This window comes from Manacus candei, unplaced genomic scaffold (assembly GCF_025592945.1).
Source record: "Manacus candei isolate 608988 ecotype Guabito, Panama unplaced genomic scaffold, ASM2559294v1 h1tg000148l, whole genome shotgun sequence".
Taxonomy (NCBI): Eukaryota; Metazoa; Chordata; class Aves; order Passeriformes; family Pipridae; genus Manacus; species Manacus candei.
The window spans coordinates 1,386,817-1,403,111 of record NW_026138196.1 but is presented as its reverse complement, the minus strand read 5'-3'; the positions used below and the strand labels follow the sequence as shown (position 1 = coordinate 1,403,111).

Here is a 16,295-nt window from a genome sequence, read left to right as displayed (position 1 = left end):
CCTGTGAGGTGCTGGGGTGGAATTCCAGCATTCCTGTGAGGTGCTGGAGTGGAATTCCAGCATCCCTGTGAGGTGCTGGAGTGGAATTACAGCATCCCTGTGAGGTGCTGGAGTGGAATTCCAGCATCCCTGTGAGGTGCTGGGGTGGAATTCCAGCATTCCTGTGAGGTGCTGGGGTGGAATTCCAGCATCCCTCTGAGGTGTTGGGGGGTTCCAGCATTCCTGGGAAGTGCTGGGGTGGAATTCCAGCATCCCTGTGAGGTGCTGGGGTGGAATTCCAGCATCCCTGTGAGGTGCTGGGGGGGTTCCAGCATCCCTGTGAGGTGTTGGGGGGTGGAATTCCAGCATCCCTGTGAGGTGCTGGGGTGGAATTCCAGCATCCCTGTGAGGTACTGGGCGGGGGAATTCCAGCATCCCTGTGAGGTGCTGGGGGGGGTCCAGCATCACTGGGAAGTACTGGTGTGGAATTCCAGCATCTCTGGGAAGTACTGGGGTGGAATTCCAGCCTCCCTGGGAAGTGCTGGGGTCACTCACACTCGATGCAGCGGCAGCCCATCCGCAGGCACCGTGCGTACGCTTCCAGGGAGGACTCGCTGGAGAACTGATCCCCCGTCAGGTACCTGAGGACAGACAGGGAGTGGTTGAAGGGGTGGGACACTCCTGGATGTCACAGAATCAATCATGGGGGGGTGGGACACTCCTGGGTGTCACAGAATCAATCTTTGAATCACAGAATCAGCCGGCTTGGAAAGCACCTCCGAGATTGTCAAGTCCAACCCTGGATCCAACCCCGCCGTGGTTCCCAGCCCATGGCACTGATGCCACATCCAGTCTCACCTTCAACACCTCCAGGGACAGAGAATCCACCCCCTCCCTGGGCAGCCCATTCCAATGCCTGACTACCCTCTCTGGAAAGAATTCCTTCCTAATATCCAACCTAAACCTCCCCTGGTAGAGCTTAAGACCGAGCCCTCTTGTCCTACTGCTGGTTCCTGGGAGCAGAGCCCGACTCCCCCCAAGGCTCCCCCCTCCTGTCAGGGAGTTGTAGAGAGTGAGGAGGTCTCCCCTGACCCTCCTCTTCTCCAGGTTGAGCCCCCCCAGCTCCCTCAGCCTCTCCTCATGGCAATTGTGCTTCAGACCCTTCCCCAGCCTCGTTGCTCTTCTCTGCATGTCCAGCCCCTCCATGTCCTTCCTGAGCTGAGGGCCCAGAGCTGGACACAGCACTCAAGGTGAGGCCTCACAGGGGCAGAATCCCTTCCCTGCTCCTGCTGTCACACTGATCCTGATCCAGGCCAGGATCCATTGGCCTTCTTGCCCACCTGGGCACACTCTGGCTCCTGTTCAGCTTCCTGTCAATCCAAACTCCCAGGTCCCTTCCTGCCTGGCTGTCCCCTGAGGAAATCCCAGCCCATCCTCACGTGTTGTGGGAGGAGGAGATCCAGTACTGGGACAGGGGGTGGTTCATCTCCTCGGGCACCACACGCTCGTACTTGGCGTCCATCACCATGTTTTCCTTGGAGAAGAGGTACGTGAGGAACTGGGAAAGCAGGGGGTGGAAAGCAGAGAGGTCAGAGCCTGGCAGGGCCACGGAGACACCCCTGGGTGGGTTCTGGGTGGGGGGCACCCACCTCATCCAGCTGGAAGGAGGGATCCGACGCCTCGCTGGAGCTCTCCCGGAGGTAGGTGCACATGTATTCCCGCACCATGCCCACGTCGCTGGCCCAGGATTCCTGGGAGACAAATGTGGATGTTGTTACGGGGTCGGAGCATCCCATGGGAGGCCCCAAAACCACGAGGATCCGGAAGAAATCCCACCTTCTGGTCGTGCAGCAGGAACTTCTGGAAGTCGTAGAGGGAGACCTGGCACAGCTCGGGGCGGTCCACGTTCCTGGGACACGGATCAGCCACCAGTGAGGAGCAGGAGAAGGAGTTGGGATAGATCCCATGGGAGAGGCAAGGCTGCCGGGGCCCACCTGCAGCTCTCAGCTCCCCTATTCCTGCCCCATTCCCACCAGGAGTGTGCAGTGTTGTCCAAGGATATGGGGAGGGCAGGGTGGAATGTCCCTACATCCCTGGCAGCCTCATCCACTTCCGTGGCTGTCCATCCCTGTTCCTATCCCTGCTCCCATCTTCACTCTCCTCATTTCCACTCCCACCTCGACTCCTCTGTCCATTCTTCCCTCCGCTCATCCCTGCCCTCAGCCCCACTTCCATCCCTGCTCCCACTCCCCTCATATTCCTGTTCCCATCCCCACTTCCACCTCTGCTCATCCCTTCTCCCATCCCTGCTCCCATCCCCTCTCCAATCCCCTCTCTCATCCCCTCTCCCATCCCTGCTCGGATCCTCACTCCCATTCCTGCTCTCAACCCCTCTCCTATCTCTGATCTCGCTCCCCTCCCATTCCCACTCCAATCTCCACTCCAACTCCACTCCCATCTCTTCTCATCCCTGCTCCCATCCCTGCTCTCATTCCCTCTCCCATCTCCATTCCCATTCCTGCTCATCTGCTCTATCCCTGCTCCCATCCTCACTCCCATCCCAGCTCCCATCCCTGCTCCCTTTCCCACTCCAATCTCCACTCCCATCTCTTCTCATCCCTGCTCCCATCCCTGCTCTCATTCCCACTCCCATCCCTGCTCTCATTCCCACTCCCATCCCTGCTCTCATTTCCACTCCCATCCCTGCTCTCATTCCCACTCCCATCCTCATTCCCGCTCATCTGCTCTATCCCTGTTCCCATCCTCACTCCCATCCCATCTCCCATCCCTGCTCCCTTTCCCTCTCCCATCCCAGTTCCCATCCCTGCTCCCTTTCCCACTCCAACTCCACTCCCATCTCTTCTCATCCCTGCTCCCATCCCTGCTCTCATTCCCACTCCCATTCCTGCTCTCATTCCCACTCCCATCCCTGTTCTCATTCCCACTCCCATCCCCATTCCTGCTCATCTGCTCTATCCCTGTTCCCATCCTCACCCCCATCCCAGCTCCCATCCCTGCTCCCTTTCCCTTTCCCATCCCTGCTCCTCCCTGGTCCTATCCCTCTTCCCATCCTGTTTCCATCCCTGCTCCCTTTCCCTCTCCCATTCCCTCTCCCATCCTCTCTCCCACCCCCTGCTCTGCCCAATCCCTGCATTTCCCACTCTGTGGCTCCCACCCTTGGAATCTTGGCCGGATGGGAGCCATGGCATTCCCAGGAACTCACCTCAGAGGGAAGGAGAGCTCCAGCTGCTCGATGACCTGCAAGGAGGGGAGGAGGGGATGAGGTTTAGCCAGGAGGGGACACGTCACACGGGTTTGGGGGACACTTGGGAAGCAAATCCCTGGATCTTACCGACTTCTGGGCGTCAAACATCAGGTTTTTGTAGAACTGGATGAAGTGGGAGAAGGTCATTTCATTCCTGGCTTCCACTTCCTGGGGGAGACGGGGCCGGAGGTGAGAGTGGGGCCACCCCACCGGACACAGGGACACTGGGGCGGCTCCAGCCCTCCTGGAAAAGCTAGAAAACCATCTCCCTCCCAGGTGGGGTGTTCAAGGGGTCCTTACCACGAGTTTATCCCGCAGGAATCTCATGTTGGGAACGCGGTAGTTCACCTGGGGCAGCATCGCCTTCAGGTCCTTCACGGTGATGCTGCCGGAGCAGGAGACGGAGTCGGGATGGAGAACCAACCCCTGGATGGGTCTCGGCTCCCAGCCTCAAAGTTCCCACCCCAAATCCTGGTGCCTGGCATGGGGATCCCACCCTCCTCCTGGCCTGTAAATCTCTCCAGGCACAGAACCCAGAGAAATCGTGGATGTCCCATCCCGGGAAGTGCTGAAGGCCAGGATGGACAGGGCTTGGAGCAACCTGGTCTAGGGGAATTCCATGACCTTTAGGTCTCTTCCCACCCAAACCATTCCATGATTCCATGACCACTGGTGGAAAAGCAATGGAAATCGGGATCCCCGTGGCCCTCACACCCAAATCTCTGATTTTCCATGTCTCCAAGCACCCCAAAAAACCTGGTGCTCCCTTGTCCCACGTGGTGTTTGGCACGAGTGTGAGCAGAGGGCCAAGGAGAGGAAGCACATCCCAAAAACCAACTGGGCTCTCTAGGCCATCATCCCACCTGGAGATGACGCCCATTCCCATCTGCATCATAATTTCAGTGAAAATTGCCTTGATTTGGGGTTTTCCCTGCCTTTGGAAGTTGTTTCTGGGCTGCATTAACGGTCCAGCCCCTCCTGTCACTGGTGGAAAAGCAACGGAAATGGGGATCCCCGTGGCCCTCACACTCAAATCTCTGATTTTCAATGTCTCCAAGCATCCCAAAAAACCCGGTGCTTGCTCTCTCGTCCCACGAAGCCACCAGATCTGGGATGCAACCGGGGGAATCTGGTCCTGTCCTGCCAAACCCACCACTCACTCCCCAACTCGGGGCCGTGCCGGCGCTCACCTGCCTTCCCGCGCCCGGTCCATCCCATCAAACTGCTTCCGGAGCCACCTGGGAAAGAAGGAAGGGACGGACACACAGCGCTCAGCGCCACGGAGGAGCAAATCCAGGGGGGGGGGTTGTCCCTCAGACAGGGAATTGGGATCTTGCCCACCTCTCGATCTGCAGCGGGGTCTGGGCCCTCTGGGTATCAGCCACCAGCCAGTTGAGCCCCGTTATCCAGAGGTTGATGTCCTCCTCGCAGAAAGCTGGAAAAGGAGAAGGAGGGATGGGTGCTGTGGGATGCCAGGAAAGGGGTGGGATCCAGGGGGAGGGATGTGGGAGCAGGGAGGGAGCCCAACGCACCGGCCACGCTGAGCGTCCGCAGCCGGAAGTCCATCCCGTAGAGGATGATGAAGCACATGGTGAAGTCCAACTTCCGAGCGTCCTCGGGGTAGCGCTCGAAATCCCGGGAATTCTTGCCCAGGCGGATCTCCTTGATCTCCCGGATGTCGACTGCGGGGAGAGAGGAACATGGAAGCGGCCCCTGACACCGTGGATTCGTGTGAGGGACTCGCGGAGGCTGCAGGAGGTGGGACTGCCAGGATGGGACATTCCCGGGAATGTGGGATGGAATTGCAGGTGCTGTGGCCACGTGGAGACACGTCCCCGGAGCCCTCCAGGGATGTGTGATGGCGCCATGGGCATGGAGTGTCCTTCAGGGAATCGTGTCCCTGGAATGGGGGGGTCTCCGTTGGGGTGGGATGGCATCATGGGTTCCATGGATGTGTGTCCTCCATGGATTTGTGTCCCAGGAATGGGGGGGTCTCCGTTGGGGTGGGATGGCATCATGGGTTCCATGGCCGTGTGTCCTCCACGGATTTGTATCCCAGGATGTCCTGGGATGGGGTGTCCCTGCTTGGGTGCCATGGCTGTGTGTCCTCCATGGATTTGTATCCCAGGATATCCCTGGGATGGGGTGGCCCTGTCTGTGTGACAGCACCACGGGTGCCATGGCTGTGTGTCCTCCAGGGATCTGTATCCCAGGATATCCCCAGGATGGAATGTCCCTGCCTGTGTGACAGCACCACAGGTGCCATGGCTGTGTGTCCTCCAGGGATCTGTATCCCAGAATGTCCTGGGATGGGGTGTCCCTGCTTGGGTGCCATGGCTGTGTGTCCTCCATGGATTTGTATCCCAGGATGTCCTGGGATAGGGTGTCCCTGCTTGGGTGCCATGGCCATGTGTCCTCCAGGGAATCGTGTCCCCAGGACTGGATGTCCCTGCAGCACCACCTCCACGTGCCTGGTGACCCCCCACTCCCTGTGTCCTCCACGGATTCCCATCCCCAGGATGTGGCTCCCGACAGCACTTCCCACACTTTTCCCAGCTCTGTGGCTGCCACGCGTCCTCCGGGCCCATCCTGCCCCATCCCAACCATCCCAGAGCAGACCCTGGCATGGGCTGAGCTCAGCTTTTAATTGGAGTCTCTTCCCAAAAGTGGCAATTTGAGCTTGGACCGCAGGGCGTTGCTTTCCTGCTGCTCTGCTCCCTCATTATCCCGCTAAATAAAGCTCCGGCGGCATTGGAAGGGCCGGGTTTCCGGAGCCTGCTCTTCCTTCGCCACGGGAGACTTCCAATTTTTCCCAGTGGATTTGTCCCACCGGGAGTAGAATAATAACACATTATTAGGAATAACACCCAAAGTTGTTCCCGATCCCACAACCATCACCCCTCCCCCGGGAAAGGTTTGGACTCTGGGAATGAGCCAGGGACACCGGAAAGGGCTTTGTGTGACCGAGAGCAGCCGGACCCTGAGCCTGGGCATTGTCCTGCTGAGGAAATGGGTCATTTCCCGGAGAATTTCCAGCCCTGGCCGCGCTTCCGATGTGGGATGTGGTGGTGGGGAAGAGCCCACGGAGCCTGATCCACAGTGGGAAAAGCAAAGGCTGAAAGCAGGGAGGGAAAAGGGATGGGGGAGGAATGGGGGCTGATTAAGCAAGAAAAGAGGGGCCAGGGAGTTTTTCTTGGCGGAAAAGCTCCAGAAAACACTGGAGGCTTTATCCAGGTTTTTTTTTTTTTGCTGGATGACCGCAAGCCAAATTTCATGGATCAGGGTGGGATTTTAGCACAAGTGGCACCTGGGGGCTCTGCAGCCCGGCATGAGCTTTGTTCTGGGACAAGATCCCAAGAAATCAAATCCCATTGTCTCCGTGGGGCTCCCGGGGCTCGGAGAAAACTCTCCTTGGGACAAACAGGCAGATTTTTTTTGGGGGAAAAAAGGGGTTTATGGGTTAAAAAACGGCTGCTCAACCCCAAACCTGCCCATCCACAGGGAGAGGGGAGAAGTCAGAGGATACCAACAGGCCACAAAGGTGTATTCCTTGGATTCCACACCTCCGGGATCCAGCCTTGGACCAGACCTCTGGTGCTGCCAATAATCCCAGGATGGTTTGGGTTGGAAGGGAGCAGAAAGATCATCCAGTTCCAACTCCCTGCCATGGGCAGGGACATCTCCTGCTATCCCACATTGCTCCAGCCTGGCCTGGAACACTTCCAGGGATGGGGCAGCCACAGCTTCTCTGGGAATTCCAGCCCAGCCCCTCACCACTCTCACAGCCAAGAATTCCTTCCCAATATCCCATCTAACCCTGGGAAGCCATTCCCTGGGTGCTGTCCCTCCATCCCTTGTCCCAAGTCCCTCTCCTGCTCTCCTGGAGCCCTTTTAGGCCCTGCAAGGGGCTCCAAGGTCTCCCTGGAGTTTTCCTTCTCCAAGCTGGACATTCCCAGCTCTCCCAGCCTGGCTCCAGAGCAGAGGAGCTTCAGCCCTTGGAGCATCTCCGTGGTCTCCTCTGGACTCGCTCCAGCAGCTCCACATCCTTCTAATGTTGGGAATTTCCGGGCTGGAGGCAGCTCTGCAGGTGGGGTCTCACCTGAGCGGGGCAGAGGGGCTGAATCCCACCCTCTCCTGCTTTCCACACTGTGGGACGAGCCCAGAACATAGGGAATTCCTGCTTTTCCACCCACCAACACCCCCAAATGCCTCTCCCTGTGGCAAAGAGCCCATTCCCACACAGAACCAGGGGAAGAGGGAGCGGCTGCACAAAACAAGGGAGCCGGAGCCGGGAGCTTCCTGGAAACCACATCTGCAGCAGATTTGCAGGGATCACGTCGGAATTATGTCTCCAAACTCCTCCCAGCATTGTCTCCCGGGATCCCAGGGCGATTAAAACACTCTGGAAGGATTAAAACACCCTGGAAGTCGCTTCCAGCTGTGAAAATCCCTTTTTCTTTTCTAATGCAAAGCAAGCAGCTCCCGGGGCAAAGAGGATTTGGAATGGTGGGAAGAGCAGGCCCTGCCCAGCGGGTTTTAGGGATGCTGAGGGAAGGCCCGGGAATTTTTTTCAGGTCTTAGGAGGAAAAAGGGGATGGAGGGAACGTTGTGCTGGGAAATCCCAGCTCTGGTGGCACAAGCCACGTCCACCTGAGTCATCCGTTCTTCCAGGACACCTGGAAGCTCAGAATTCCCTCAAGAGGGGAATTTGGGAGACAGTGTCCCCCTGAGAATTCCCGTGGTGGGATTTAAAACCTGAAAGAAAATATCCCTCCTGCTCCAGCAGTGATAAATCCCACCTGGATTTTCTCCTCCCCAAAAAAATCCCATTTCTAATTCTTTGGCATTAACGAGGCTGGAAGTGTCGCCTCTCCAAAATCCTCTTGGATTTTCCACGCTGCCTTCACCCCTGTTGTTTTTAATTTCTTATAAAGATACTTTTTGGGTTGTTTTCTGCCAGATTCCCTGTGCTGGGAATTGGGATTTGCTGAGGGTGAGGAGCTGGGAGACCTCCAGGATGAGGTTAATTTTGGAGGTGATGTCCCAGGTGATCTCAGGCCTGGACATGGATCTTGGGCCTGGACATGGATCTCGGGCCTGGACACGGATCCTGGGCCTGGACATGGAATAAAGGAATGGACAAGGATCAAAGGTACGGACACAGATCCCAGGCCTGGACACAGATCCCAGGCCTAGACACAGATTCCAGGTCCGGACACAGATCCCAGGCCTGGAGAGGAATCCCAGTCACGGACACGGATCCTGGGCCTGGACACAGATCCCAGGTCTGGACATGGATCCCAGTCCTTGACACGGATCCTGGGCCTGGACACAGATCCCAGGTCTGGACATGGATCCCAGTCCTTGACATGGATCCTGTGCCTGGACACGGATACCAGGCCTGGAGATGGATCCTAGGTCTGGAGATGGATCCTAGGTCTGGAGATGGATCCAAGGCCTAGACATGGATCCTGGGCCTGGACACAGATCCCAGGCCTGGACACAGATCCCAGGGCCAGACACGGATACCGGGCCTGGACACGGATCCTGGGCCTGGACACGGATCCTGGGCCTGGACACGGATCCCAGGCCTGGACATGGATCCCGGACCTGGACACAGATTCTGGGTCTGGACACGGATCCCGGGCCCAGACACGGATCCCGGGCCCAGACACGGATCCCGGGCCCAGACACGGATCCCGGGTCTGGACACAGATTCTGGGTCTGGATACAGATGCCAGGCCTGGACATGAATCCCAGGCCTGGACACAGATTTCGAGTCCAGACATAGATCCCAGGCCTCAACATGTATCCCAGGCCTCAACACAGATTCCAGGCCTGGACATGAATCCCAGGCCTGGACACGGATCCCAGGCCTGGACATGAATCCCAGGCCTGGACATGAATCCCAGGCCTGGACATAGATTCCATGCCTGGACATGGATTCCAGTCCTTGACACGGATCCTGGGCCCGAATACAGATTCCGGGCCTGGACACGGATCCCAGATCTGGAAACAGATTCCGGGTCCGGACACAGATCCCAGGGCCAGACACGGATCCCGGGCCTGGACACGGATCCCAGGCCTGGACATGGATCCCAGGCCTGGACATGGATCCCGGGCCTGGACACAGATTCTGGGCCTGGACACAGATTCTGGGCCTGGACACAGATTCTGGGCCTGGACACGGATCCCGGGCCCGGACACGGATCCCGGGCCTGGACACAGATTCTGGGTCTGGATACAGATCCCAGGCCTGGACATGAATCCCAGCCATGGACACAGATCAAAGGAATGAACACGGATCAAAGGCATGGACATGGATCCCAGGCCTGGACACGGATCTCAGGCCCAGACATGGGTCACAGTCCTGGACATGAATCCCAAGTCTGGACACAGATTCTGGATCCAGACACAGATCCCAGGCCTGGACATGCATCCCAGGCCGGGACACAGATTCCAGGCCTGGACACGAATCCCAGGCCTGGACACAGATTCCAGGTCCAGACACAGATCCCAGGCCTGGCCATGGATCCTGGGCCCGGACACGTGTCCATCAGCCACTTAACAAAGCGTGTAATTATCCTGGGAGTCCAGGGGAGAGCCTGGATCCATGTCCTGGCCCTGACAATTCCTAACAGAGACATCAGCCCTTCCCACTAATCCCTCTCCCAGTGGGATGTCGGCCGGAAGGGGGGATTTGAAATGGCCCTGGCAGGCGTGAGGTCCGGGAGATCCCGGCACTTCCATAACATCCCGGAGAATGGGAGGATGTGGGAGCACCAGGAGCTGGATCAGGGGGTGAAGATGTTCCAGCCTGGCACTGAGACAGGGATTGCTCCCACTCCAAGCGAGTGGTGGGGTTGGATGGAAGGATTGCACCATTCCCAGTGGGATTTTCCTTTTGTTTTCCTCTTTCTGGATGACCTTAGGGGGTGTCTATTCATTCCCATGGGAAAAGCCAGACCCCAAGGCACCAGTGGGGAAACTGAGGCACGGAATCATGAGCGACCCAACATCCCAACCCGGCAGCGTGTGGCGCTTCCAGAAAAAACAAGGAGCTGGGAATGCCGTATTTCCATGACTGGATAACGAGCTCTTCTCCATGAGGATCTAAACCACTTCTCCAAGAATGAGTGTCCTTCCTCCCATCACTCATCCCACTCCTCCGGCTGCCACCCTCCTTCCCAGCTCAAAGCCTTTCCATGGCTGGAATCCGGCTTGGGATCAGCCCCTCTGAGCCCCTCCAGGGAAAAGGCACCTCCCAGCCCTCTAGGGTGGGCTTTGCTGTCATCCAGGGGAGGTGACATCCCAAAACCGAGTTCCTTCCCTGCATGGGATCTGGGATGGAGCTCCAGATCACCCCAATCCCAGGCTTTCATCCCATGGCTCTTTTAAGCTCCATTTGAAGCCTGGAGGTAATGAGCACCAAGACATGGAATTCCCAGTGGTGGGAGAACGTCCCAAGAGCCCAGTGAATCCACAAGTATGGACAGTTTTTAGGGATGTTCCAGTGGGAGCAGCCCAGTTTTGGGGTTAAAAGCACAGTGAGCAGGAACAGCGATGGCCACTCCTTTACCTCCTTGCCAGGGAGGATATAAATCCCTTGGGATCACATGGAAGTGGCTTCACCCCCAGGACAAGGTGGGAAGGAGGAGGTGAGGGTTGCCCAGCCCAGCAGCTCCTGCTTTTATGGGAATCACCCCATGGTAGGACATTCCATAGGGGATGGAGATCCCACCATGGCAGGGCATCCCAAGAGGTCCAGGAATCCTAAAACCACTCACCCCATCAAGGTAGGACATCCCACCATGAACAGGAACCCCAAAACTCGTCACCCCACCATGACAGGACATCCCACCATGAACAGGAACCCCAAAACTCATCACTCCACCATGGTAGGACATCCCACCACGAACAGGAACCCCACAACCAGTCACCACACCATGTCAGGACATCCCACCATGAACAGGAACCCCACAACCAGTCACCCCACCATGACAGGACATCCCACCATGAACAGGAACCCCACAACCAGTCACCCCACCACGACAGGACATCCCACCATGAACAGGAACCCCACAACCAGTCACCCCACTAAGGTAGGACATCCCAACAGGTCCAGGAAACCCAAAACCAGTCACCCCACCACAGCAGGACGTCCCAACATGTCCAGACATCCCCCAACTGGACACCCCACTACAGTAGGACATCCCACTATGGTCAACACTGGCACAGTCCATCACCCCACCATGGCAGGGCACTCCAGCAGGTCCAGGCACCCCACAACCAGTCACCCCACCATGCCAGGACACCCCAGGCACCCCACAACCAGTCGCCCCACCACGGTAGGACCTTCCAACACGTCCAAGTAGCCCAGAGCCAGTTATTGTGCCCAAAAACTTCCCAGCCAGTCACCCCACCACAGCAGGACACCCCACTACATCCAAGTACCCCACAACCAGTCACCCCACCACACCAGGACATCCCACCATGGACAGGCACCTCACAACCAGTCACCCCACCACAGCAGGACCCCCCAACACATCCAAGCACCCGAGCATCAGTCACTCCAGCACAGCAGGACATCCCACCACAGCCACATCCACACCATGGAAGAACATCCCACCACACCCAAGCACCCCACAGCCAGTGACCCCACAGCTAATCATCCCTCAGCCGGGCACCCCACCGTGGCAGGACATCCCACCAGGCCCAAGCACACCCCATTATGCCAGGACATCCCACCATGCCCCAAAAACTCCCCAGTCAGTCACCCCACCATGGCAGGACACCCCACCATGACCAGGCACCCCACAACCAGTCACCCCACCATGCCAGGACATCCTACCACAACCCCACAACCAGTCACCCCACCATGCCAGGACACCCCACCACATCCAAGCACCCCACAACCAGTCACCCCACCACACCAGGACACCCCATCACAGCCCAAAAACTCCTCAGCCAGTCACCCCACCACACCAGGGTACCCCACCATGTTCAGGCACCCCACAAATAGTCACCCCACCACAGTAGGACATCCCACCATGGCCAGGTACCCCACAACCAGTCACCCCACCACATCAGGACACCCCACCACATCCCAAAAACTCCTCAGCCAGTCATGCCACCACACCAGGACGCCCCACCATGGCCAGGCACCCCAGAGCCGGTCACCCCACCAGAGTAAGACATCTCACCATGGTCCTACAGCCTGTCACCCCACCATGGAAGAACATCCCACCACAGCCAGGCACCCCACAACCAGTTTCCCCACCACAGCAGGGCATCCCACCATGACCAGGCACATCATGACCAGATACCCCACAATGGTAGGACACCCCAACACGTCCAGGTACCCCACAGCTGGGCACCCCACCACAGTAGGACATCCCACTACACCCCAAAAACTCCCCAGCCAGTCACCCCACTATGGCAGGACATCCTAACATATCCAGGCACCTCACAACCAGTCACCCCAGCAGGGTAGGATACACCACCATATCCAGGCACCCCACAACTGGGCACCCCACCATGGCGGGACATCCCACCACAGCCACACAGCAACTTTCCCCACCATAGCAGGACATCCCACCATGCCCAAGCACCCCCCAACCAGTCACCCCACCACACCAGGACATCCCACCATGCCCCCAAAACTCCCCAACCAGTCACCCCACCAGGGTAGGACATCCCACCATGGCCAGGCACCCCACAACCAGTCACCCCACCACAGTCACACAGCTGCTCACCCCATCACAGTAGGACATCCCACTGTGCCCCAAAAACTCCCCAGCCAGTCACCCCACCATGCCAAGACACCCCACCATGGCCAGGCACCCCACAAACAGTCACCCCACCAGGGTAGGACATCCCACTATGTCCAGGCACCCCACAACTGGGCACCCTATCACAGGAGGACATCCCACCATGCTCAGGCACCCCACAACCAGTTTCCCCACTACAATAGGACATCCCAACATGGCCAGTCACCCCACAACCAGTTTCCCCACCGCAGTAGGACATCCCACCATGGCCAGGCACCCCCCAGACAGTCACCTCACCAGAGTAGGACACCCCAACACGTCTAGGCACCCTACAACTGGGCACCCCACCACAGTAGGACATCCCACCATGGCTGGGCACCCCACAACCAGTTCCCCACCACAGTAGGACATCCCACCATGACCAGACACACCACAACCAGGTACCCCACCATGGTAGGACACCCCAACACATTCAGGCACCCCACAACCAGTCACCCCACCCCAGCTTCTCACCCCCCCCGGCCCCCCCCCGGGGCCGATACTCACTGTCCCCCTCCACCTTCTCGGGCGTGCGGCTCCAGATGATCTGCCGCGTCTCCAGCTTCACCTGGAAGGTCCTTCTCTCCGGCCTCTGGGACTTCTTCTGGTAGAACAAGGTGAGGACGGTGCCCATCTCCAGGCAGCGCAGGATCCTGCCCATGTCTCCCGCCTCCATCCTGCCGTCCTCCAGGAATCCATTGACGCTGCCGAGCCTGGCCATGGACATCTTCAGCGCTGGGCCATCGCCGGGAACGCGGGTGGCTCATGCAGGAGGGGACGGATCCGAAGGGCCGAGACCTCCCCGGGGATTTTTGGGATTTGCCCTGGGTTTTTCCTCTAAGGACGGCGGCCGGGATTGGAGATGGCCAGGAGGAGGAGGAGGAGGAGGAGGAGGAGGAGGAGGAAAAGGCTGGGCTGGAGGCACCGTGACCTTCTCGCCAAGGCTGGATCTGGATCCGGTGTTGGCATCCAGCGGTGGCGGCGGTGGGAAGAGATGGGCAACGCCGGGATGGCCTCGCGCTGGAACGTCGGGAGCGTCGGGAGGGCGGAAAAGCATCCGCTGGATGGTGGCGGCGGTGGGAGAACCTCCGTGGGAAAACCCAGCCCCCCCAAAAAACCCAACCCTCCCCCCCCAAAAATAAACCCCTCAACCCTAAAAAAAAAACCTCCCACCTCCAAAAAAACCCCAATCCCTAAAAAACCCCCATCCTCCCCAAAAAAGCCAAATCACCCCCCCCAAAAAAAGACAAATCGCCCCCCCCCCCCAAAAAAAAGCCGAATCACCCCAAAAAGTGCGGGGCCGGGGTTGGGAAAAGGGGGTGGGAAAGGGGTTGTCGAGGGGAGGTGGGGCGGCTTTGGGAGCAGCGGGATGGGTGCTTGGGATGCGGGATGCGGGCTTGGGAAGGAGGTGCCGGGGGTGGTGGTGGTGGGGGGGGTTGGGGGGGGGGTTGTCCCACCGTCCTCCCGCCGCCGCCGCCCCCCTTTTTCCCTGGCGGCTCCCTAATTTCGGGCGGATGAAATGGAGGCCCGGAGGAAACGGCAATCACACATGGCCGGAAAGAGCTCAGAAAGGAATTTCGAAAAAAAAAAAAAAAAAAAAAAAAAAAGCAGGATCTTGGAGAAAGGCAAACCCCGAGCGAGAGAGGAGAGGAAAAAAAAGGCGGCCGAGGGTGACATCTAGAGGAATTCCGCGTGGGAACAGGATTTGGGGGGCATCCAACACCCCCCTCCAACCCCCGGGATGGGGCTGCCTGCGTGGAAAAGCGGTTGGGTTTGGGTTTTTTTGGGGGGATTAAAGGGTTAAAGGAAAGCGGCTGGAAAGCGGGATAACTCCTGGTTGTCCGAGCCGCGCCGCCGATCTGGGAATGAAGCGTCGGGAAGGAGCCAGAGCGGAGTCACCTCTGCCATGAGTTTGTCCCGCCTCAGCTGGGGGGGGGGGGGGGGGGAAGAAAAGGGATGGGAAGCGCCGTGGGGGGAAAAAACACCTGGAGAGAGAGGGAAAAAAAGGGAACGGGGATCGGCGTCACAACTTTTACCCTCCTGAGGGTCTGGGCTGGCTGGGAAGCAGGGAGAGATCCCACCTTTCCACTGCCTGCCTGCAAACCTCCCCTTTCCCAAAGAATCTGGGACACACGGGGTGAGAACGAGCTCAGGAAGGGGTTTTGTTTTCCTTGCTTCATCCACAAATTCCCTTCTGGTTTCCCGCTCCTCTGGAGCAGAAGGAGCTTTGGGCCGAGGCCAGAAGCGGCAGAGGTGGTGCCTTCTTGTGTTTGGGTTTTCCATGTCCAGGCAAATCCCGTTTGGGAGCCCCCCCCCGTTCCGTCTGGGAACTGAACTTCCCGATGGAGCATCGGAATAGGAGGTGGTTTTTCCACAGGGAACTGGGGTTTGGCCCCTGATGTCCATCCAAAACCTGTGGGAGGAAAAGGAATATTCTGTTTTCAGTGTCACCAATTTAATTTGAGCATCTCCGGAGCGAAGCCATAAGGAAGGAATTCCCAAAGTAAAGCACCCTACGGATCCCAGGAAGGGGCAGAGGAACTGGAGACTCCCCTGGGGCCTCCAGGTGTTCTCCAAGGGAACCAAAATTCATGGTGCTCCTGGAAAACTCTGGGATGACTCTTCTATGGAGGTCAGAGGAGGTATTGGGACATCGTGGAGCTGCTGGGAAGGAAGAGCCACGGATTCACCAGGATCCATCGGGAGGTGCAGCTGGAAAAATTGATCCCAGGAGGAATTAAGGAAGTTTAATTTCCTCTGTGACCTCTGATTACCCAAAGGAAAGTTCCCTGTGGATCCCTGGAAGGGGCAGAGGAACTGGAGACTCCCTGGGGCCTCCAGGTGTTCCCCAAAGGACCCAAAATTCATGGTGCTCCTGGAAAACTCTGGGATGACTCTTCCATGGAGGTCAGAGGAGGCGTTGGGACATCTCAGAGCTGCTGGGAAGGAAGAGCCATGGATTCACCAAAATCCATCAGGAGGTGCCAATAAACATGGAGGAGCTTCAGCTGGAAAAATTGATCCCAGGAGGAATTAAGGAAGTTTAATTTCCTCTGTGACCTCTGATAACCCAAAGAAAAACTTCCTGTTGATCCCTGGAAGGGGCAGAGGAACTGGAGACTCCCTGGGGCCTCCAGGTGTTCCCCAAAGGACCCAAAATTCATGGTGCTCCTGGAAAACTCTGGGATGACTCTTCCATGGAGGTCAGAGGAGGTGTTGGGACATTGTGGAGCTGCTGGGAA

General features: G+C 58.0%; 1 protein-coding gene across 3 annotated transcripts in view; it reads right to left on the bottom strand.

Moving 5' to 3' along the window:
• Positions 1 to 14,473, bottom strand: part of LOC127462972 (1-phosphatidylinositol 4,5-bisphosphate phosphodiesterase gamma-1-like) — a 29,271-nt gene extending 14,798 nt beyond the window's left edge. For all 3 annotated transcript variants that reach the window (XR_007900616.1, XR_007900617.1, XM_051771908.1), the window contains exons 1-11: positions 13,561 to 14,473; positions 4,777 to 4,926; positions 4,586 to 4,679; positions 4,435 to 4,482; positions 3,545 to 3,629; positions 3,332 to 3,412; positions 3,203 to 3,237; positions 1,816 to 1,888; positions 1,629 to 1,730; positions 1,419 to 1,537; positions 535 to 620 (exon numbers count right to left, since the gene is read on the bottom strand). Coding sequence is in view for 1 of the 3 variants with exons in the window: in XM_051771908.1 (XP_051627868.1) it covers positions 535 to 620; positions 1,419 to 1,537; positions 1,629 to 1,730; positions 1,816 to 1,888; positions 3,203 to 3,237; positions 3,332 to 3,412; positions 3,545 to 3,629; positions 4,435 to 4,482; positions 4,586 to 4,679; positions 4,777 to 4,926; positions 13,561 to 13,780 (1,093 nt within the window). In the remaining 2 variants the exon portion in view is untranslated. The remainder of the gene's footprint in view (positions 1 to 534; positions 621 to 1,418; positions 1,538 to 1,628; positions 1,731 to 1,815; positions 1,889 to 3,202; positions 3,238 to 3,331; positions 3,413 to 3,544; positions 3,630 to 4,434; positions 4,483 to 4,585; positions 4,680 to 4,776; positions 4,927 to 13,560) is intronic.
• Between the last annotated feature and the right edge of the window lie 1,822 nt (positions 14,474 to 16,295).